At 46.0% G+C, this 23,014-nt stretch overlaps 1 protein-coding gene across 18 annotated transcripts in view; it reads right to left on the reverse strand.

The window, feature by feature from the left end:
* r3hdm2 (R3H domain containing 2) overlaps positions 1-23,014 on the reverse strand; it is a 337,844-nt gene that overhangs the window by 96,611 nt on the left and 218,219 nt on the right. For 14 of the 18 annotated variants that reach the window (XM_078201199.1, XM_078201196.1, XM_078201195.1 and 11 more), the window contains 4 exons: positions 10,226-10,257; positions 10,068-10,121; positions 6,093-6,319; positions 3,484-3,638 (listed from right to left, as the gene is read on the reverse strand). In XM_078201199.1, the coding sequence (XP_078057325.1) occupies positions 3,484-3,638; positions 6,093-6,319; positions 10,068-10,121; positions 10,226-10,257 (468 nt within the window). The remainder of the gene's footprint in view (positions 1-3,483; positions 3,639-6,092; positions 6,320-10,067; positions 10,122-10,225; positions 10,258-23,014) is intronic. The other 4 variants (XM_078201201.1, XM_078201197.1, XM_078201208.1 and 1 more) reach the window with 1 other exon arrangement.

The following is a 23,014-nucleotide window of genomic DNA, read 5'->3' on the forward strand; positions in this document are numbered from 1 at the left end:
GTTTATTTGGTAGCACGAACTTTCGGAGCACTGATGAAGGAGCAGTGCTCCAAAAGCTCATGATTCCAAATAAACCGGCTGGACTTTAACCTGGTGTTGTGAGACTTCTTAATTTGAGGTAGTCTGGGCACTTTTAGGCATGAAAGTGGTGGATTTTGGTCTGTGAGTGTGTGTGATATACAGCGAGCAATGATCTGATCTAGATAGCCAGTATCCAAGGCGGGCTCTCTCCAAGTAGGAAATAACCGATTAGTGGATCTTGCTGCAATGACCCCAGACCTAACCGAACTTCTGATACACAGATGACTCCTTTGCTGTATTTGAATCTGCAGCTACAAGTAAAAATTTCCTTCCAAACCTTAATGCATTCCATCCTGCACTCAAATTCACCTTTGAAATGGAGCAGTGTAACGAGCTCCCTTTCATCGACATGCTATTCAGGAGCTCCAGTAATGGACTTCTTCTACTATCTACCACAAGCCGACGTCCACAGGTCAATGTACACACTGGGATTCCTAACAGCTCCACACTCCAGATGATTGGCCTTATTAATAAGCACGTGAATAAGGTCCAAATTATTGCTCATTGTGCAAGCCTGGCACAGAAACAGGGTGCATCAGATCTATCCTGTGCGAAAAATCACTGATCAGGTCACTGCTCGCTGTGGGCGGCACGGTAGCACAGTGGTTAGCACTGCTGCTTCACAGCTCCAGGGTCCCGGGTTCGATTCCTGGCTCGGGTCACTGTCTGTGTGGAGTTTGCACATTCTCCTCGTGTCTGCGTGGGTTTCCTCCGGGTGCTCCGGTTTCCTCCCACAGTCCAAAGATGTGTGGGTTAGGTTGATTGGCCAGGTTAAAAATTGCCCCTGAGATGTGTAGTTAGAGGGATTAGCGGGTAAATATGTGGGGGTAGGGCTTGGGTGGGATTGTGGTCGGTGCAGACTCGATGGGCCGAATAGCCTCCTTCTGCACTGTAGGGTTTCTATGTTTCTTCTATGTTACACTCATGGATGGGCCAATCACTGCAATTTTCACACCTGAAAAGGTTCACGGTTTAAAAAAAAGTGCAGACGAGAGGATAAAAGAGCAGCAGCAGCACCCAGAGTGAGAGCACAGTGAGAGCAGAGAGAGAGTAAGTGCAATTTTAGTCACCTTTCTTAATAAGGGATATATTTGCTTTGGAAGCAGTTCGGAGAAGGTTCGTTCGACTGAGTCCTGGGATGGCGTGTGGATGGGGATTGCTTTCATGTCACTAAAGATTGGTGAATTGGGTTTACACCCATTAGAGTTGGGAAGAATGGGAGGTGATCTGAATGAAACGTAGAAGATCCTGAGGGGATTTGACAGGGTAGATGTTCAGAGGATGCTTTTCTTCTGGGAGAAACTCGATCTCGGGGACACTGTTTAAACACAAGAGGTGTCCCATTTGAGACGGAGATGCGGAGATTTTTTTTTCCTCAGAGGGTCGTTAGTTTTTGGGAGTTCCCTGACTCAGAGAGCAGTGGATGCTGGGTCATTGTGTCTTGTTCAGGTTGAGGTCGGTTTATTCTTCATTGACTTAGATGTCAAAGAGTATTGAGAGTAGACAGGAAAGTGGAGTTCAGGCTTATTGTGGTAACGTGGCCCCCTTTCAGGGGATGACTCTCTGGGGGCCAAGTGATCAGGCCGGGCCCTATGGAGAGGTAGCATTGGAAGCCATGCCATTGGGGAGCGAGGACGCAGATCCTGGGTCAGGAGGAAGTTCGGTTGGAGCCAGGGAGGAGGAGAGATTTGTACATTCGCATGGTTAACTTAGTTTAAATGCTCCTGAATAGAACTGGCAAACCATCCAAGAGGATACTGGTCTCAGGCCTAAAGGTCCCCAGAACAGCTCCCAATGTCTGAGGAATCTCAATCCTAATGAGAAAATGAATATCTGTACCCTCTGGTGTGGCACTCAACAGTTGGCCCTAGGCTAGAGCCCAACTCTGTGTTGAGCTCCTGATCTCAGTATAAGTGAGACATTGTCTGAGATCCTGAGTTAGAGGGGCAACCAAAAAGGGCCAGCCATACCAGATCACTATCAAGTGGAAAGAACATGCTTCGGAATATTGAGCAAGAACAACATCACTGCCTTATTAACACTGCGGAACCCCAAGACCACCCATGACGACATAGCCTGGCAATAAATGAACAAGCTTCACATGCACTGAAGGTTTTAAAGCTTTTTTGTGTCACAAGTAGGCTTACATTAACACTACAATGAAGTTACTGTGAAAATCCCCTAGTCGCCACACTCCGGCGCCTGTTCGGGTACACGGAGGGAGAATTTAGCATGGCCAATGCACCTAACCAGCACGTCTTTCAGACTGTGGGAGGAAACGGGAGCACCCGGAGGAAACCCACGCAGACACGGGGGGAGAACGTGCAGACTGCACAGTCACCCGAGCTGGGAATTGAACCCAGGTCCCTGGCACTGTGAGGCAGCAGTGCTAACCACTGTGCCACCGCAGGTCTGCTGCTGGTCATGAAACCATACAGTAGCATGAGACACCTTCAAAAGAGGAAACAGACAAAAAGAAAACCCCAAAACTGGTCCAATTTCCGCATTCAGATTTCCTGTTGCCGGGTAAATTTATACAAATCCTAGAATCATAGGGTCCCTACAGTGCAGGAGACTATTCGGCCCATCGAGTCTGCACCGACCACAATCCCACCCAAGGCCTATCCCCATAGCCCCACACATTTACCCTGCTAGTCCCCCTGACACTAAGGGCAATTTAGTTTGGCCAATCAACCTAACCTGCACATTTGTGGACTGTGGGAGGAAACCGGAGCACCCGGAGGAAACCCACGCAGACACGGGGAGAATGTGCAGACTCCACACAGACAGTGACCGAAGCTGGGAATCGAACCCGGGTCCCTGGTGCTGTGAGGCAGCAGCGCTAACCACTGTGCTGCCCTGTAATGCTTGTTCTAAAATTTCTGCTCATGCATTGAAGTGGTTTCACTGCTGTCTCTTCAAACTTTTTTGGTTCCTCAGTGGAACAATGGAAGTGTGGTACTGAGACCATCAGCCTCCATCATTGTGTCAAGTGAACCCCATGAAGAAAACTGGAAAGCTGCCAATCACACTCACTGTGACGAGATGTCGGCAGATCTTTCTGTTTGACTGCCGTCTAAAACACCACAATACTGAGATAACGTAACACTGAAATCAGGAAAGACTGCAAGTTTCAATTCATTTTGGCACAGCTCAGAATTTTTTCTTGCTTGCATTATATACAGAAACAAATTTTTCTCCTGGACATGTTATGGTTAAATAAAGACAGAAAAAGAATTTGGACAAGATAAGATATTAAGCAAGCTCCACTGTATTAACCACTTTACAATGTGTTTCTTCTCAATTCATGTCCAACTCGGTAGCCCCCACTTTCTGCAACAACGCAATCAAATAATCTAGTGCACTTGATGTAAAGGGGAAGGACACTGAATGATGACTCACCTGTGATATCATGTGATTAGTCATTGGTTGTTGCTGAGGTGTAGGTGGCAGTTGCTGCTGTTGTGCAGAATTAGACAGGACGGTCCTCCCAGGTTGCTGTGCAGAGGCTTGCACATAACCTGATGACGTTAATTCAGGAGTCCCGAGTGGCAAGCCTAGAACAGGAGTCCCAATTCTTACAACACAGAACGAACAATCTTATGAAACTTGACTGCCGCACAAACTTTATATTACAGCCCCAAACCAAACAGCACCTATTTAATTCTATTGTTCAATTCTCGCAGGTCACACAAGCTCATACCACAACCACAAAAAAATGGATGTCAACTCAGTGCGTGACACAAAGGGAAAGAACTCAGATAATGTAATACATCAAAAAGCATCATCATGCCATAGAAATACAATAATTGCTAATCGGCCAAAAGTTTACTTTTTCTTTATTTCTCCCACATTGAAAATATTTGCATTGAATTTTAACTGGTTCTCAATTCGTTCTGTTCCCTTTTTATAAAAATGCGTATGTCAATGGTTCGCAAGAATTCAGATCCCAAGACGGCACAATCTATGCCTCAATTTAACACCTGAGCAAACATTTGGAGAGGGTACAGAAAAGATTTACCAGCATGTTGCCTGGTATGGAGGGCATTAGCTATGAGGAGAGGTTGGAGAAACTTGGTTTGTTCTCACTGGAACGATGGAGGTTGAGGGGAGACCTGATAGGAGTCTACAAGATTATGAGGGGCATGGACAGAGTGGATAGTCAGAAGCTTTTTCCCAGGGTGGAAGAGTCAATTACTCGGGGGCACAGGTTTAAGGTGTGAGGGGCAAGGTTTAAAGGAATGTACGAGGCAAGTTTTTACACAGAGGGTAGTGGGTGCCTGGAACCCGCTGCCGGGGGAGGTAGTGGAAGGAGATACGGTAGTGACTTTTAAGGGACGTCTTGACAAATACATGGATAGGATGGGAATGGAGGGATATGGTCCCCGGAAAGGTAGGGGGTTTTAGTTCAGTCGGGCAGCATGGTCGGTGCAGGCTTGGAGGGCCGAAGGGCCTGTTCCTGCGCTGGAATTTTCTTTGTTCTTTATTTGCACCATTTTTCTGTGGTTTCAGCCAAAAAGCAGATGGAGACAAGTGTTAGATAAGCCCGCAAGAAATTGTCATGTAAAAGGAAACAATCGCTGTGACAGGAACTTGGTTTCAATCTAAGGAAAGGTGACAAAATAAATGAGTTTTAAATTTTGTCTCCTTTTGAGGAGACAGTTCACATTTTGACAGTTGCAGTCCAGAATGGAATGGTTCCACTGACATAGGTGACGGGGTCAGGAGCTGCGACCTTTGCTTGTTAAGAGGACAACATCCTTCTGGGCTCAAAGCTAAAAAGTTCAGTCAGAGCTGGGATTACAGTTGCTTCCTGGCAGCTGTGGAACAGGCTGGCCCAAGATATCAGGGTTTTTCTGGGTGCCTGATGGAAGCATGAAATAAGCACCTCTCAACATGACACAACCCAGCACAGCGCCAAATGAAATGGTGCAATCTGGCAGTGAGGCAACCTACTCCAGTGTGTCACCATGTCATGCTACAGGGACACAGAACAACAGTTTGTTCCCATGATTCTGGGTGACTAGTTCCCAATCTTGGCCATGTTGTTCGTGAGAAGACATCGCGTGCAAACTGGACACTTCTCCACAAGGATGGAAAGAAAATGGTGGCTACACTCAGCAGGTCAGGCATCATCTGTGGAGAGGAATAGAGTTACTGCTTCAGGTTGATGAACTTCCATAGGAAAGAGGAGGAGTAGGCCATTTGGCCCCTCAAGTCTGCTCTGCCATTCACCCTGCTGACCTTCCAACTCAAAGGCATTTTCCTGCACTATCCCCATATCCTTTGATGACTTCAATATGTGGAATGTATTGAACATCCTTAATGACTGAGCCTTTTCTCAATTTTACCTCTCTCCCACCCATCTCCCCACTCCTCCCACTTCTTCATCTGTCACAGCTTACCCTCTGACTTTAGCTTCTCTGCTGTTTGGCCATTCACACCTTCTCCCTATAGACTGCCACCCCTTAGTCTTTCCTGCTATGACTCATCTTTCATTCCCTCACCCTACAGTATAAATATCTCCCACATATCTCCTCATCTCAGTTCCAAATAGTCTTATTCTGAGGCTGTGCCCCCCTAATTCTAGACTGCCCTCAGGCAAGGGGAGCAACCTTCCTGCATCTATCCTGTCACATCCTGGAAGGACTTTCAATGCTTTACTGGCTTCTGTTGAAAGGTCATCAACCTGAAATGTTAATTCTGTGTCCCTCCACAGATGCTGCCAGACCTGCTGACCTTTTCCAGCATCCAGGAGCATTTTGCTTTTGGAAAACCAAATGGGTGGCTACCTACTTCAACTGCTCAGGTACAACGTGTTAGCAGCCAGATCAAGGTGAGCCCTGAGCAGCATAGCACTTGGTCTGGAATGACAAGCCATGACCTTGCAAATGCAAAACCGAGGAGGAAAGAAAACTTTGAGCCTCAGCAAGAGGCCTCAAACCAACGGATTATAAATGCAGGAACAGTACAGAAAGCAGCTCTCTGAAATGTATTGGTGAAATGCGCACCTGTTTTGGAGACTCTGTTGCCACTCTTACTGCTGCCAATGCTGTCTCCTCGGGTCAGAATGGAAATCCCACTGAAGCTGCTTGCTTTGGTTACGGGTGGCTTCAAACTGCGGTTTGAGCTGTCGGAATCTGTGCTACTCCATGGACGAGGTTCAGAGGACTTCAGCTCATTCTCCGTGCTGCTTTGACGGCTGCTTGAAGCTCGGCTTAGGCACTCTCGGTTTCCTCTGCAACAACAGAGACACCAGTCAGTGAGCTGCTGAAGATGCCTTGCAGCAGGAAAACATTCCATGAGCTTTCACCTGCCTAGGTGCAAGGGGTTCCTGCTTTTGCAGGAATTATTGAAGGCCCACTGTACCTCATTTACTTTAAACATCAAGAAACTGGACTACAGAATACGACAGAAACATTGCCACAATTATATGGCCGGTGGTGCTGCTTATCTACTTTTCATGCCCACAACTGCAACAAACAGAAACAAAAATATCAGCACACCAAACACAATGTGCTTCAACAGATCCAGTCATCTATTCTAGGAATGATGCACAGAAGAATTTGAGTCCAAGAAATGAGAGGGGAGCAGAGAGAGACAGGCAACATGGTGTATATCAGTGCCCTACATAGCACATCCTGTGAATAGGAATATACTGCCTTACTGTCAAACCAATCTCTCGTCATAAATCAATAAGAAGCACTCACATTTAAGGCAATGTTAACGAGGCCAACAGAACTGAGTGCAAAATTGTTAGTGCACACCACAGTAAAAAGCTGGGTTTATATAGTGCCTTTGACATAGTTCAACACCCTGAGGCACTTCTCTGGAGTGTTAGCAAACAAAATCTGACACCAAGCCACATAAGGAGATACTAGGGGCAGGTGATCAAAACTTTTGTCAAAGTGTAAGTTTTAATTAGCCTTAAAGGAGAAGAGAGGGGGATAAAAAGCAGAGACGTTTATAGAGAAGGAATTCCAGAGCTTACGACCTTGACAGCTGAAGGCACAACTGCCACCGAGAGTGAGATTAAAATCAGGAATGTGCAAGCAGCTCCGATATCTCAGAGGGTTGAGGGGCTTGAGGAGATTAAGGCTAGGGATGGGCGAGGCCACGGAGAGATTTTTCAAAATTAAGATATGCCTTTAGGGCGGCACGGTAGCACAGTGGTTAGCACTGCTGCTTCACAGCTCCAGGGTCCCGGGTTCGATTCCCGGCTCGGGTCACTGTCTGTGTGGAGTTTGCACATTCTCCTCGTGTCTGCGTGGGTTTCCTCCGGGTGCTCCGGTTTCCTCCCACAGTCCAAAGATGTGCGGGTTAGGTTGATTGGCCAGGTTAAAAATTGCCCCTTAGAATCCTAAAATGCGTAGGTTAGAGGGATTAGCGGGTAAATATGTGGGGGTAGGGCCTGGGTGGGATTGTGGTCGGTGCAGACTCGATGGGCCGAATGGCCTCCTTCTGCACTGGAGGGATTCTATGATTTATACTATGATGATTAACCGTGAAGCATCAAAAGGGTGGTGGGCGAATGGGACTTGGGATGTGGGCAGAGTTTTGGGTGTCCTAGTTTATAGAGGGTAGAATGTGGTCGGTGAGCCAAAAGATCACTGGAATAGTCAAGTCCCAGTAATAAAGACATGAATGCGGGTTTCAGCAGCAGGGGTGAAGTCAGGCAATGATGTGGAGGTGCAAAGAGGTGAATGAAGGTGCAGACATGTCTAGTCTCACACAGTTGCCAGAGGCAACGATGAGGTTGTGGCAATGGAACAGAGTCTATGACAGAGCTAAAGGCAAAGGACCCCCAGTGTTGAGCAGGAAGATGTTTCTGCTCATCCGGCACTGGATGTCCGATCAGCAGCCTGGCAGTTTAAAGATAGTGGGGGATTCGAGAGAGGTAGAAAATAGGAGGCGGCCATTCGGCCTGTCGAGCCTGTTCCACCATTCATTATGATCACGGCTGATCACCCAACTCAATAGCCTGATCCCACCTTCCCCCCTCCCATATCCATTGATCCCCTTAGTTCAAGAGCTATATCTAACTGCTTCTTGAAAACATACAATGTTTTGGCCTCAACTACTTTCTGTGGTAGTGAATTCCACAGGCTCACCACTCTCTGGGTGAAGACATTTTTCTCCATCTCTGTCCTCAAAGTTTTACCACTTATCGTTAGACTGTGACCCCTGGTTCTGGATTTCCCCCACCATTAGGAACATCCTTCCTCCATCTACCCTGTCTAGTCCTGTTAGAATTTTATAGGTTTCTACGAACTTCATTCTTCTCAACTCCAGCGAATATAATCCTAACCGACTCAATCTCTCCTCATATGTCAATCCCGCCATCCCAGGAATCAGTCTGCTAAACCTTCTCTACACTCCCTCTAGAGCAAGAACATTCTTCCTCATAAGGAGACCAAAACTGCACACAATATTCTAGGTGTGGCCTCACTAAGGCCCTGTATAATCACAGCAAGACCTCCCTGCTCCTGTACTCAAATCCTCTCACTATGAAGGCCAACATGCCATTTGCCTTATTTACCGTCTGCTGCACCTGTGTGCTTACCTTCAGTGACTGGTGTACGGGGACACCTGGGTCTTGTTGTATATTCCTCTCTCTCAATGGTGGTGGAGAATTAGAGCTGGGTGCTGTCTATTGTACAGGTGGAAATTGACTGTATTCATAGAATCCCTACAGTACAGAAGGAGGCCATTTGGCCCATCGAGTCTGCACCAACAACAATCCAACCCAGGCCATATCTCCTAACCCCGCGTATTTACCTCACTAATCCCCCTGACACTAAGGGGCAATTGAGCACGGCCAATCCACCTAACCCGCACATCTTTGGACTGTGGGAGGAAACCGAAGCACCTGGAGGAAACCCACGCAGGCATGGGGAGAACGTGCAAACTCCACACAGACAGTCACCGGAGGCTGAAATTGAACCCGGGTCCCTGGCATTGTGAGACAGCAGTGCTAACGACTGTGTCACCGTGCCGCCCATTTTCAGATGAGGTCTGAGGGACAGCATGCAGATCAGAAATAGAAAGGGGTCTAAACATAGATCCTTGAAGACACCAGAGGAAACAGTACAGGAGCAGGAAGAGAAGACAATGCAAGTGATTTGCTAGCTACAACTGGATAGATAAGAATGGAACCAGGTGAGTGTTGTGTCATTCAACTGGGTGACAGCGGAGGGGCACTAGATGAAGATTGTGCAGTCAACCATGTCACAGCTAAGGCATTTATAGAGCCTCAAACCATAAACATGGTTTATACCAATACTCTTCTCCATTGTGACCAGTCACAATAAAGCCACAGCGTAAAGCAAGCAGTCACACTGAGTTGTGATAGGTAAGCACATCCACTTATTCAATTACATGCAAACACTCCCACAAACTACTATAATGGCCTACTTCTCAAAGACTGACTAAAATATCTCGCAATCACCCAAAGGAACTGGAGCAAACTCAATAATAAGTGATCTCAACATAATTTTGACTTCCTATAAGGTTTGTGCTTGGCACGTCTTGTGTGCCACAGGGTACCAAGGCAGGGACAAAAATAAACTCCTAATGGCACGTTGGTGAAGTTGCTCTGAGCTAAATTATTGGGACTAGATAAAGGCATCTCTCAACTCTCCTCGTACCCAGCCTGGAAGCTCATTAAGAGTACCAGGGTCACGGGCACACATTTCTGTTATAGTTCATTCATTGACAAGAAACAAAAGTAGACTGAGACTCAAGTCAAAGAGAAAATGGAAATCGATTATTCTGTTTACAATCAATATTCAACCAGCCAAAATTGGTTTCCGGTGTGAACTCGTGTACTCTCAGATATAGAGCAGCAAAGTACAAAACTTATCAGTGACAGGAGAGTAGACAAAACTGTGACAAACACATTGCAAAGCCATCCAACGACAAACAGCCATGCACTGGCATTGCACTGCTCTTGACGAAGCTAGAACTCCAAATAAATAGTTGAATACCTAAAAAGCTGCCTCCTTTTTTGCAAACTAGAAGAACTGCATTCTTTGGAGACTCTGTTGATTGTATTAGAAAGATAAATGTATTTCTAAAGATTTGGGACATTCTTTCAATTAAAAGCAGCAACTGCATACAGAAGTGTGGTGCACGTGACACTGACCTGCTGTCCATCAGATAGCCATTGTATGAGGACTGAAAGAGAAAGAGAAGTGTTTCACAAATCGTAATAATTGAATCAACCTAAAAACCCTGAAGCATTCTTTAGGGGGAGTCAAATACCCTCTAAAAACCATATGAACTTTGACACTCAATTGCTTGATGACCATCATTCACTTCACATATCCTGTAAGACTGGATCTCGCCTTCATCCTTTTTAATGACCAAAAGAAGTTACAACACAAAACCACATGGTCTTTAAAGACATGATCTATGTTGGTTATTCAGTGTTAAACTGCCCCTTAGTGACAGGGGGACTAAGTAGAGTTAATACATGGGGTTATGGGGATAGGGCCTGGGTGGGATTGTGGCCGGTGCAGACTTGATGGGGCGAATGGCCTCCTTCTGCACTGTAGGGATTCTATGATTCTATTTATTTATTAGTGTTGTTTTCACATGAGTTGTAAATGTGAAGACTCGCGATTTTCCGGACTCAGGACTAAGTGCCCACGGCAGCGGGAAATCTGCAATGTTTCCTGCTGGCAATGTCTGGCAGGCGGGATTCTCTTCCACCTGATGGATGCAAAGTTACGCATCCCGCAAATCACAGTGGCCAGCTCAGCTGTTCAGGGATCGAGGTAGCCTTTTTAAAGGAGACAGGCCCCACTTCTCATAAAAACGGTCACACCCAGGCATGAGGGTGACCCAACACTTACCCCCCCCCACCCACCGTTTACTTCCCCACGCCTTCCCCCTCAGCACAGGCAGCTTGCAGGCAACTTGAAACTAGCCAAGTGCTTTTCACTTCCTCTTGTGGGTAAATATTGCAGTTCGGAACAATGTGGATACTTGAGATGCATTCAAGCATGAAGGGAAAGGTAAATGAACATGGCTGAATACATGCTGAGTAAAAACCATTAAGCTGTCAATCAAATGATAGTTCAAAGGACTGGAGTGAAATTGAATGGAAACAAAGGTTGAGAGAGGGATTGAAGGTATTTCAAAGACTCTGAGCTTTCTATAAAGGCTCAGAGACTTGAAATAAATAGTGTTAAAAAATAAGGCTGAGTGAACAGCTGTGAAAGGAATGATCTCCCCTAGTGAAAGGGACTGTCTCCTGTCTCCTTGAAAGGGATCTTCTCACATCTGCAGCTTCCCAGACAGAGAAAAGGGAATTCTTTCTGCAGTGTGGAGTGCTGCAGTGATTTGGAAGCCTGCAAGCTGTCCAGGGGCATGGAGATTTAAGTGACCAGGAAACGTCAATGGTTTTTAGAGGACAGAAACAATAATGAGTATTTTACCCCAGGATGGTGTCTGAACATCTTTCCGAGGGCTAGAAGGGGCAGTCCAGCCACAGAAGCCCCATCCTGGGGGACAGTACCAAGGTTCACCCCCGATGAATAGTGGGAGAAATTGAAGTGGGCTTCAAACCCACTGATATTTTCCAAGAGGCAATTTGAATAATTACTGCTTCCCGCCACTATGACGAGGAACCCGGTGGAGGCCAGGAGCATCTGGGAGACACGTGTTTGTCTCCAAACATGCTTTTGCCCAATGCCAGATTCTCTACACCAATGCAATTCCCAAAGGAAGCTCATGGGGTCTGGAGAATCCCGGCAAAGTTCCACATCAATCTGGACTTCGGAGCAGGGATGGCGCGAGAGGAAGAAGAATTCAAGTGTGAGGTCAAACAGCGGTGTGATTGTTTGGTGAATATTTTGCTCCAGTATCTTTCTAAAACGTGTAATTTATGAATAATTGTCAGGTTTTACTGGTACTATTAAGATCTACTCGCAGTTGTAATGGCTACTGGAAGTAGTCGGGTCAATTAACTCTAAACCAGTCAAGTAATGATTGAGTTACCGATACTCAATAAAGGTGCTGGGGCAGATGCTGTGTTGTGACTGTGGGATGTGGCAGCTTCTCTGCATGAAATGTCAGCAGCTTGTGGGAATTCGGCTGAAAATCTGGAAGCAGAGCTGCAAACACTGAGGTGCATCGAGGAAGGGGCAGTTACCTGACACTTCCAGGAGGCAGTCACACTTCTGGTTGGGCAGATCTTTAGAGTTGGTGAATGGCCAAGGGGGCAGGAGTATGTGACTTGGCTCAGGCAGGTATGGGGACCCAGCATGTAGTCATGGAGCAGCATCACCCCTGACTTTGTGCAACAGATACAAAGTGCTTTCTAGCTGTGCGGGTGAGGAGAAGGACTGCAAGATGAATGAGCGGATTGACCATGGCAGCTTGGTGAAGACGGTGTTCATGTGGTGGGGAGTGAAATGGAGTGTGATCGTGATGGGTGACAGTATAGTCAAAGGGATAGATACTGTTCTCTATAGCCTCAACTGGGAGCTCAAGCTTGTGTTGCCTGCTCTGTGCCAGAGTTCAAAACATCTCCTTGGGGCTCAAGACAAACTTGAGTGGGATGGAGAGCAAACACAAAGTTTGGCCGAGTAGTGGATAATGTGGAGGATAGCTGTAATCCACAAAATGATATCGATGGGTTGGTGGAGTGGGAGGTAAAGTGGTGGATGGATTATAACACAGAGAATTGAGAGGTCATGCATTTAGGGAGGTCAAACAGTAATGTACAATTAATGGGAATACTGAGAGGGGTAGATGAAGTAAGAGATCTTGGCATACAAGTACACAGGTCCCTAAAGGCAGCAGTTCAAGTAGACAAGGTTGTAAAGAAGGCATATGGAATGCTCTATTTCATTGGCAGAGGTTTAGAATATAAAAGTAAGGATATAATGTTGGAATTGTATAAAACACAGGTGAGGCCACAACAGGAATATTATGCGCAGTTCTGGTCACCACATTACAGAAAGGACGTAATTGCTCTGGAAAGAGTGCAGAGGAGGTTTACAAGTATGTTGCCAGGGCTGGAAAAGTGTAGCTATAGGGAGAGGTTGGAGGTATCTGCCTTGAAACAAAAATGGCTGAGGGGTGCCTTGATACAGGTGTGCAAAATTATGAGGGGAAGAGATAAGATTGTTTCCCTTGGTGGAGAATTCTAGAACCAGGGGACATAGATTCAAGATAAATGGGATCCAAAGCAGTGGGGAGACAGAAGGGAAGGTTGAGGACAACACAGAAGTTAAAGAGAGCACATTAAATAGCAAAGGCAGCGTCAGTAATCCTAGTACTAGACAGGTCAGGTAAAAGCAAGACAGAAAGCAAGGGAAGTCCAGATTAAACTGCATTTATTTCAATGCAAGAGGCCTGACGGGCAAGGCAGATGAACGCCGGGCATGGATGGGTACGTGGGACTGGGATATTATAGCAATTACTGAAATATGGCTACGGGAGGGACAGGACTGGCAGCTCAATGTTCCAGGGTACAGATGCAAAAGGAAAGGTAGAACAGGAGGGAAGAGAGGTGGGGGAGTTGCACTTTTGATTAAGGAAAACATCACGGCTGTACTGAGAGGGGATATATCCGAGGGTTCACCCACTGAGTCTATATGGGTAGAACTGAGAAATAAGAAGGGGGAAATCACTTTGATAGGGTTGTACTATAGGCCCCCAAATAGTCAGCGGGAAATTGAGGAGCAAATATGTAAGGAGATTACAGATAGCTCCAAGAAAAATAGGGTGGTAATAGTCGGAGATTTTAACTTTCCCAATATTGACTGGGACAGCCATAGTATTAGAGGGTTGGATGGAGAGAAATTTGTTGAGTGAATTCAGGAGGAATTTCTCATTCAGTATGTGGATGGCCCGACTAGAGAGGGGGCAAAACTTGACCTCCTCCTGGGAAATAAGGAAGGGCAGGTGACAGAAGTGTTGCTGAGGGATCACTTTGGGATCAATGTCCATAATTCCATTAGTTTTAAGATAGCTGTGGAGAATGAGAGGTCTGTCCCAAAAGTTAATATTCTAAATTGGGGCAAGGCCAATTTTGATGGTATCAGGCAGGAACTTTCAAAAGTTAATTGGGGGAGTCTGTGGGAAGGCAAAGGGATGTCTGGTATGTGGGAGGCTTTCAAAAGTGTGTTTTAACCAGGGTTCTTAGAGTGAAGGGCAAGGCTGGCAGAAGTCGGGAACCCTGGATGACTCGGGATATTGAGGCCCTGGTCAAGAAGAAGGAGGCACATGACATGCATAGGCAGCAGGGATCAAGTGAATCTCTTGATGAGTATAGAGGGTGTAGGAGTAGAGTTAAGAGAGAAATCAGGAGGGCAAAAAGGGGAAACAAGATTGTTTTGGCAGATAAGTCAAAGGAGAATCCAAAGAGCTTCTACAAATACATAAAGGGCAAAAGAGTAACAAGGGAGAGAGTGGGGCCTCTTAAGGATCAACAAGGTAATCTATGTGCAGATCCACAAGAGATGGGTGAGATCCTAAATGAATATTTCTCATCAGTATTTACTGTTGAGAAAAGCATGGATGTTAGGGAACTTGGAGAAATAAATAGTGATGTCTTGAGGAGTGAACATATTACAGAGGAGGTGGTGCTGGAAGTCTTAAAGCACATCAAGGTAGATAAATCCCCGGGACCTGATGAAGTGTATCCCAGGACATTGTGGGAGGCTCGGTGGGACATTGCGGGTCCCCTAGCCGAGATATTTGAATCATCGATCATCACGGGTGAGGTGCCTGAAGATTGGAGGGTGGAAAATGTTGTGCCTTTGTTTAAAAAGGGCTGCAGGGAAAAGCCTGGGAACTATGGCCAGTGAGCCTCACATCTGTGGTGGGTAAGTTGTTGGAAGGCATTTTGAGAGACAGGATCTATAGGCATTTAGAGATACAAGGACTGATTAGGGACAGTCAGCTTGGCTTTGAGAGTGGAAAATCATGTCTCACAAATTTGATTGAGTTTTTTGAAGGGGTAACCAAGAAGGTAGATGAAGGCAGTGCAGTCGATGCTGTCTACATGGACTTCAGCAAGGCCTTTGACAAGGTACCGCACGGTAGGTCATTGCATCAGGTCAAATCTCATGGGATCCAGGGTGAGGTAGCGAAATGGATACAAAATTGGCTTCTTGACAGAAGCCAGAGGGTGGTTGTAGAGAGTTGTTTTTCAAACTGGAGGCCTGGGACCAGCGGTGTGCCTCAGGGATCAGTGCTGGGCCCACTGTTATTTGTCATTTATATTAATGATTTGGATGAGAATATAGGAGGCATGGTTAGTAAGTTTGCAGATGACACCAAGATTGGTGGTATAGTGGACAGTGAAGAAAGTTATTTCAAATTGTAATGGGATCTTGATCAATTGGGCCAGTGGGCTGACGAATGGCAGATGGAGTTTAATTTAGATAAATGCGAGGTGACGCATTTTGGTAGATTGAACCAGGGCAGGACTTACTCAGTTAATGGTAGGGCATTGGGGAGAGTTACAGAACAAAGAGATCTAGGGGTACATGTTCATAGCTCCTTGAAAGTGGAGTCACAGGTGGACAGAGTGGTGAAGAAGGCATTCGGCATGCTTGGTTTCTTCGGTCAGAACATTGAATACAGGAGTTGGGACGTCTTGTTGAAGTTGTACAAGACATTGGTAAGGCCACACTTGGAATACTGTGTACAGTTCTGGTCACCCTATTATAGAAAGGATATTATTAAACTACAAAGGGTGCAGAAAAGATTTACTGGGATGTCACCGGGACTTGATGGATTGAGTTATAAGGAGAGGCTGAATAGACTGGGACTTTTTTCTCTGGAGCGTAGGAGGCTGAGGGGTGATCTTATAGAGGCCTATAAAATAATGAGGGGCATAGATAGTCAATATCTTTTCCCAAAGGTAGGGGAGTCTAAAACTAGAGGGTATAGGTTGAAGGTGAGAGGGGAGAGATACAAGAGAGTCCAGAGAGGCAATTCTTTCACACAGAGGGTGGTGAGTGTCTGGAACAAGCTGCCAGAGGTAGTAGTAGAGGCGGGTACAATTTTGTCTTTTAAAAAGGATTTAGCAGTTACATGGGTACGATGGGTATAGAGGGATATGGGCCAAATGCGGGCAATTGGGATTAGCTTCGGGGTTTTAAAAAAAAAAAGGGCGGCATGGACAAGTTGGGCCGAAGGGCCTGTTTCCATGCTGTAAACCTCTATGAGTCTAAGTGGCAGTAGGTGTTGAGGGGACATGAGGGAGACGTTTTTTTACGCAGAGGATGGTGGGTGTCTGGAATTCGCTGCCCGAATCGGTGGTGGAGGCAGAGACCCTAAACTCATTTAAAAAGTACCTGGATCTGCACCTTAAGTGCTGTAAACTACAGGGCCATAGGCCAGGTATAGGAAGGTGGGATTAGAGGGGGCTCCTGGGTGCCCTCTGGTTGGCCAAATGGCTTCCTTCTGTGCTGTCACTTTTCTATGGTTCTATGGTCTGCGTGGGTTTCCTCCGGGTGCTCCAGTTTCCTCCCACAATCCAAAACAAGTGTAGGTTAGGGGGATTGGCCATGCTAAATTGCCCCTTAGTGTCCCAGGATGTGTAAATTAGGGGGATTAGTGAGATAAATACATGGGGTTACGTACGAAGTTAGGATCTGGGTGGGATGCTCTGTTGGAGAGTTGGTGCTGACTCGATGGGCTGAATGGCCTGCTTCTTCTGCACTGTAGGGATTCTATTATTCAAGTGAGGATGATATACTTCAGTTATACAGGGCACTGGTGAGACCACATCTTGAATACTGTGTATAGATTTGGTCTCCTTACTTAAGGAAGTATGTAAATATATTGGAGGCAGTTCAGAGGTGGTTTTGATACCCAAGTTGTCTTATGAGGAAAAGAACAAAGAACAATCCAGCACAGGAACAGGCCCTTCGGCCCTCCAAGCCTGTGCTGCTCATGTGCCCACTAGTCCATTCTTTTGTATCCCTCTATTCCCAGTCTGTTCATGTGGCTATCTAGATAAGTCTTAAACGATCCCAGCGTGTCCGCCTCAATCACCTAAAGTTGGACAGATTGGGCTCGTTTCCACTGGGGTTCAGAAGAGTGAGGGGGGTGACTAGGTTGAAATATATAAGATCCTGGACGGTCACAACAAGGTGGATATGGAAAGAATGTTTCCTGCGTGGGTTTCCTTTGGGTGCTCCTGTTTCCTCCCACAGTCCAAAGATGTGCAGGTTAGATGGATTGGCCGTGATAAATTGGCCTTTAGTGTCAGGGAGATGAGCAGGGTAAATGTGTAGAGTGAGGGCCTGGGTGGGATTGCTGTCGGTGCAGATTCGATGGGCCGAATGGCCTCCTTCTGCAGTGTAGGGATTCTATGATTCTTGTGGGTGAATCCAGAACTGGGGGTGTCACTGATTTCAAAATTAGGGGCTGCCCTTTTAGGACAGAGATGAGAATTATTTTCTCTGAGGGTTGTGCAACTTTGGAACACTCTGCCTCAGAATACAGTGGAGGGTCACTGAACATTTTAATGCAGAGGTAGATAAATGGGCAAGGAGATCAAAGGTTATTGGGGATAGATAGGAACGTGGAATTCAACACAAACAGATCAACCATGATCGTACCGAATGTGCAGAAGGCTCAAAGGGCCGAATGGCCTACTTCTGCTCCCATTTCTTATGTTCTTAATATGTTACAGCAGGACACTTCAGTAAATTCAAAGTATTCAGGCAGAGTCAACATGGTTTTGTGAAAGAGAAATTGTGTTTAACCCATTTTTTGGAGTTCTTCGAAGGAGAAACATGTGCTTTGGACAAAGGGAAACTGGTGGATATACTATACATAGATTTCCAGAAGGCATTTGATAAGTTGCCACACCAAAGATCATTACAAAAAATAAAAGCTCATGGTGTAGGAGGTAACATATCGGCATGGATAGAAGATTGGCTGGCTATAAGGAATCAGAGAGTTGGCTAAATGGGTCTTTTTCTGGTTGGTAGGATTAAACGAGTGGTGTGTCAGAGGGATCAGTGCTTGTATCTCAAATGTTTACAATTTACACCAAAGACTTGGATGAAGGATCTGAAGGTATGGTTGTTAAATTTGCTGATGACACAAAGATAGGTAAGTAAATTGTGAAGAGGACAAGGAGGCTAAGAAGGGATATGGACAGGTTAAGTGAGTGGGCAAATGTAAATGGAGTATAATGTAGCAAAGTGTCAAATTGTCCATTTTGGCAGGAAGAATAAAAAAAGCATATTATCTGAACGATGAGAGATTGCAGAGCTTCGAGATGCAGAGGGATCTGGGTGTCCTAGTGCATGAAGTTTGCAGGTAGAGCGAGTAATTAGGAAAACTAATAGAATGTTTTCATTGGTTGCGAGGGGAATTGATTACAAATGTAGGGAGGTTATGATTCGGTTGTACATGGCATTGGTGAGACCACATTTGGAGTACTGTGTACAGAATTGTTCTTCTTATTTAAGGAAGGATGTAAATATGTTGGAAACAGTTCAGAGAAGCTTTATCAGACTAATACCTGGAATGGACAGGTTGTCTTATAAGGAAAGGGTAGACAGTCTAGGTTTGTATCTGCTGGAGTTTAGAAAAGTAAGAGGTAACTTGACTGAAACATACAAGATCCTGAGGGTATTGACAGGATGGCTACGGAGAGGATGCTTCCTCTTGTGGGAGAATCTAGAACTCAGGGTCACTCATTTGACAAAGAGAAGTCTTTTCTCGGAGGGTTGAGAGTTTTTGGAACTCCCTTCCCGAAAAGGCGGTGGAAGCAGACTCTGAATATTTTTAAGGCAGAGTAAGATAAATTCTTGATAAGCAAGGGGGTGAAAGGTCATCGGTGGTAGGTGGGAAAGCGGGGGTGAAGTTACGATCAGATCAGCCAGAATCTTACTGAATGGCAGAGGGGCCAAATGCCCTATTCCTGCTCCTAATTCTTATGTTTGTACAAGTATATAAAAAGGAAGAGAGTAACTAAAGTAACTGTTGGCCCCTTAGAAGCAGATTCAGGAGAAATTATCATGTGAATGACAAAATGGCAGAGGCACTGAGCAAATAGTGTGTGTCTGGCTTCACAATAGAAGAGACAAGTTCCACACCAGAAAGAGACAATAACCTTCCCCTGACATTAAGGAGAATTTAGCACGGCCAATCAACCTAACCCACTCATCTTTGGACTGTGGGAGGAAACCGGAGCACCAGAAGAAACACACACAGACATGGGGAGAACGTGCAGACTCCACACAGACAGCGACCCGAGGCTGGAATCGAACCTGGGTCCCTGGAGCTGTGAGGCAGCAGTGCTAACCACTGTGCCGCCCTTGTTCAGTGATTTGGATGTGCTGATACAATGAGCGCAGAAAGTTAGTGTGCTGGTGCCACAAACAATTAGGAAGGTAAATGGCATGTTGGGCTTCATTACAAGGGGCTTGGAGTTTAAGTATGCACAAGTCTCACTACAGTTGTATAAGGAGTTTTATTGAGACCACACCTGGAATAGCCTGGGCAGTTTTGGCCTCCACATTTAAAAGATATACTTGCACTTGTGGCAGCAGTGAAGGCTCAATGGATTGGTCCCTGGGATGAGGGGGTCATCCTATGATGAGAGGCTGAGTAACTTGGCTTTGTTTTCTCTGAAGCATAGAAGAGTGAGGGGCGATCTCACTGAAACATACAAAATTCTGAGCAGGTTTTACAGGGTGAATGCTGGGAGGTGGTTTCCACTGGTTGGAGAATCTGAAACACGGGAGGCACAGTCTCAGGATAAGGGACAATCATTTGGGACTGAGATGAGGAGAAAGTTCTCCACTCCAAGGGTTGTGAATCTTTGGAGTTGTCTACCCCAGAGGGTTGTGGGTACTTCATCAATGAATACATTTATTGGTTGTTGGAATGGTTGTTGGACGTTCCGGGGTATGATGTTTCACTAAGTGTAGGGAAGCTGATAAAAGAGGTGGAGGAATGGCATTGTTAATCAAGGATAGTTTAACGGCTGCGGAAAGGCACTTCGAGGGGGATCTGCACACTGAGGTAATATGGGCTGAAGTTAGAAATAGGAAAGGAGCGGTCACGTTGTTAGGAGTTTACTATAGGCCCCCAAATAGTAATAGAGATGTGGAGGAAGAAATTGCTAAGCAGATTATGGATATGTGTGGGGGTCACAGGGTAGTTGTCATGGGGGACTTTAACTTTCCAAATATTGATTGGAACCTTTGTAGGTCAAATAGTTCGGATGGGGCAGTTTTTGTGCAGTGTGTGCGGGAGGGTTTCCTGACACAATATATGGATAGGCCGACAAGAGGTGAGGCCACATTGGATTTGGTACTGGGAAATGAACCGGGCCAAGTGTTAGATTTGGTTGTGGGAGAGCACTTTGGAGATAGTGACCACAATTCGGTGTCTTTTGTTATTGCAATGGAGAGGGATAGGGCCGTACGGCAGGGCAAGGTTTACAATTGGGGGAGAGGTAATTATGATGCGATTAGGCAAGAATTAGGGGGCATAAGTTGGGAACAGAAACTGTCAGAGAAAGGAACTAATGAAAAGTGGAACTGTTTCAAGGAACAAATACTGCGTGTCCTTGATAGGTATGTCCCTGTCAGGCAGGGAGGAAATGGCCGAGTGAGGGAACCATGGTTCACGAAAGAGGTGGAATGTCTTGTGAAAAGGAAGAGGGAAGCTTATGTAGGGATGAGGAAACAAGGTTCAGATGGCTCGATTGAGGGTTACAAGTTAGCAAGGAATGAGCTGAAAAAGGGGCTGAGGAGAGCTAGGAGGGGACACGAGAAGTCCTTGGCGGGTCGGATCAAGGAAAACCCCAAGGCTTTTTACTCTTATGTGAGGAATAAAAGAATGACCAGGGTGAGGTTAGGGCCGGTCAAGGACAGTAGTGGGAACTTGTGTATGGAGTCAGTAGAGATAGGCGAGGTGATGAATGAATACTTTTCTTCAGTGTTCACCAAGGAGAGGGGCCATGTTTTTGAGGAAGAGAAGGTGTTACAGGCTAATAGGCTGGAGGAAATAGATGTTCGGAGGGAGGATGTCCTGGCAGTTTTGAATAAACTGAAGGTCGATAAGTCCCCTGGGCCTGATGAAATGTATCCTAGGATTCTTTGGGAGGCAAGGGATGAGATTGCAGAGCCTTTGGCTTTGATCTTTGGGTCCTCGCTGTCCACGGGGATGGTGCCAGAGGACTGGAGAATGGCGAATGTTGTTCCTCTGTTTAAGAAAGGGAATAGAAATGACCCTGGTAATTATAGACCGGTTAGTCTTACTTCGGTGGTTGGTAAATTGATCGAAAAGGTCCTGAGAGATGGGATTTACGACCATTTAGAAAGATGCGGATTAATCCGGGATAGTCAGCACGGATTCGTGAAGGGCAAGTCGTGCCTCACAAATTTGATAGAATTTTTTGAGGAGGTAACTAAGTGTGTTGATGAAGGTAGGGCAGTTGATGTCATATACATGGATTTTAGTAAGGCGTTTGATAAGGTCCCCCATGGTCGGCTTATGATGAAAGTGAGGTGGTGTGGGATAGAGGGAAAGTTGGCCGATTGGATAGGTAACTGGCTGTCTGATTGAAGACAGAGGGTGGTGGGTGATGGAAAATTTTCGGATTGGAGGCAGGTTGCTAGCGGAGTGCCGCAGGGATCAGTGCTTGGTCCTCTGCTCTTTGTGATTTTTATTAATGACTTAGAGGAGGGGGCTGAAGGGTGGATCAGTAAATTTGCTGATGACACCAAGATTGGTGGAGTAGTGGATGAGGTGGAGGGCTGTTGTAGGCTGCAAAGAGACATAGATAGGATGCAAAGCTGGGCTGAAAAATGGCAAATGGAGTTTAACCCTGATAAATGTGAGGTGATTCATTTTGGTAGGACTAATTTAAATGTGGATTACAGGGTCAAAGGTAGGGTTCTGAAGACTGTGGAGGAACAGAGAGATCTTGGGGTCCATATCCACAGATCTCTAAAGGTTGCCACTCAAGTGGATAGAGCTGTGAAGGAGGTCTATAGTGTGTTAGCATTTATTAACAGGGGGTTGGAGTTTAAGAGCCGTGGGGTTATGCTGCAACTGTACAGGACCTTGGTGAGACCACATTTGGAATATTGTGTGCAGTTGTCACCTCACCATAAGAAGGATGTGGAAGCGCTGGAAAGATTGCAGAGGAGATTTACCAGGATGCTGCCTGGTTTGGAGGGTAGGTCTTATGAGGAAAGGTTGAGGGAGCTAGGGCTGTTCTCTCTGGTGTGGAGATGCCGGCATTGGACTGGGGTAAACACAGTAAGAAGTTTAACAACACCAGGTTAAAGTCCAACAGGTTTATTTGGTAGCAAAAGCCACACAAGCTTTCGAGGCTCTGAGCCCCTTCTCTCTGGAGCAGAGGAGGCTGAGGGGAGACTTAATAGAGGTTTATAAAATGATGAAGGGGATAGATAGAGTGAACGTTCAAAGACTATTTCCTCGGGTGGATGGAGCTATTACAAGGGGGCATAACTATAGGGTTCGTGGTGGGAGATACAGGAAGGATATCAGAGGTAGGTTCTTTACTCAGAGAGTGGTTGGGGTGTGGAATGGACTGCCTGCAGTGATAGTGGAGTCAGACACTTTAGGAACATTTAAGCGGTTATTGGATAGGCACATGGAGCACACCAGGATGATAGGGAGTGGGATAGCTTGATCTTGGTTTCAGATAAAGCTCGGCACAACATCGTGGGCCGAAGGGCCTGTTCTGTGCTGTACTGTTCTATGTTCTATTTAAGGCCGAGATGGACAGATTTTTGGGGAATTAAGGGATATGGGGAGTGGGTGGGTAAATGGAGCTAAAGCCAAAGATCCGCCATGATCGTATTAAATGGCGGAGCCGACTTGATGGGCCACGTGGGCTACTCCTGCTCCTATTTCTTATAAACTTATTTTAAGTTCATTGAAACATCCTGCGGCATTCCTTGAA

This window comes from Mustelus asterias, chromosome X (genome assembly GCF_964213995.1).
Source record: "Mustelus asterias chromosome X, sMusAst1.hap1.1, whole genome shotgun sequence".
In the NCBI taxonomy this organism is placed as follows: domain Eukaryota; kingdom Metazoa; phylum Chordata; class Chondrichthyes; order Carcharhiniformes; family Triakidae; genus Mustelus; species Mustelus asterias.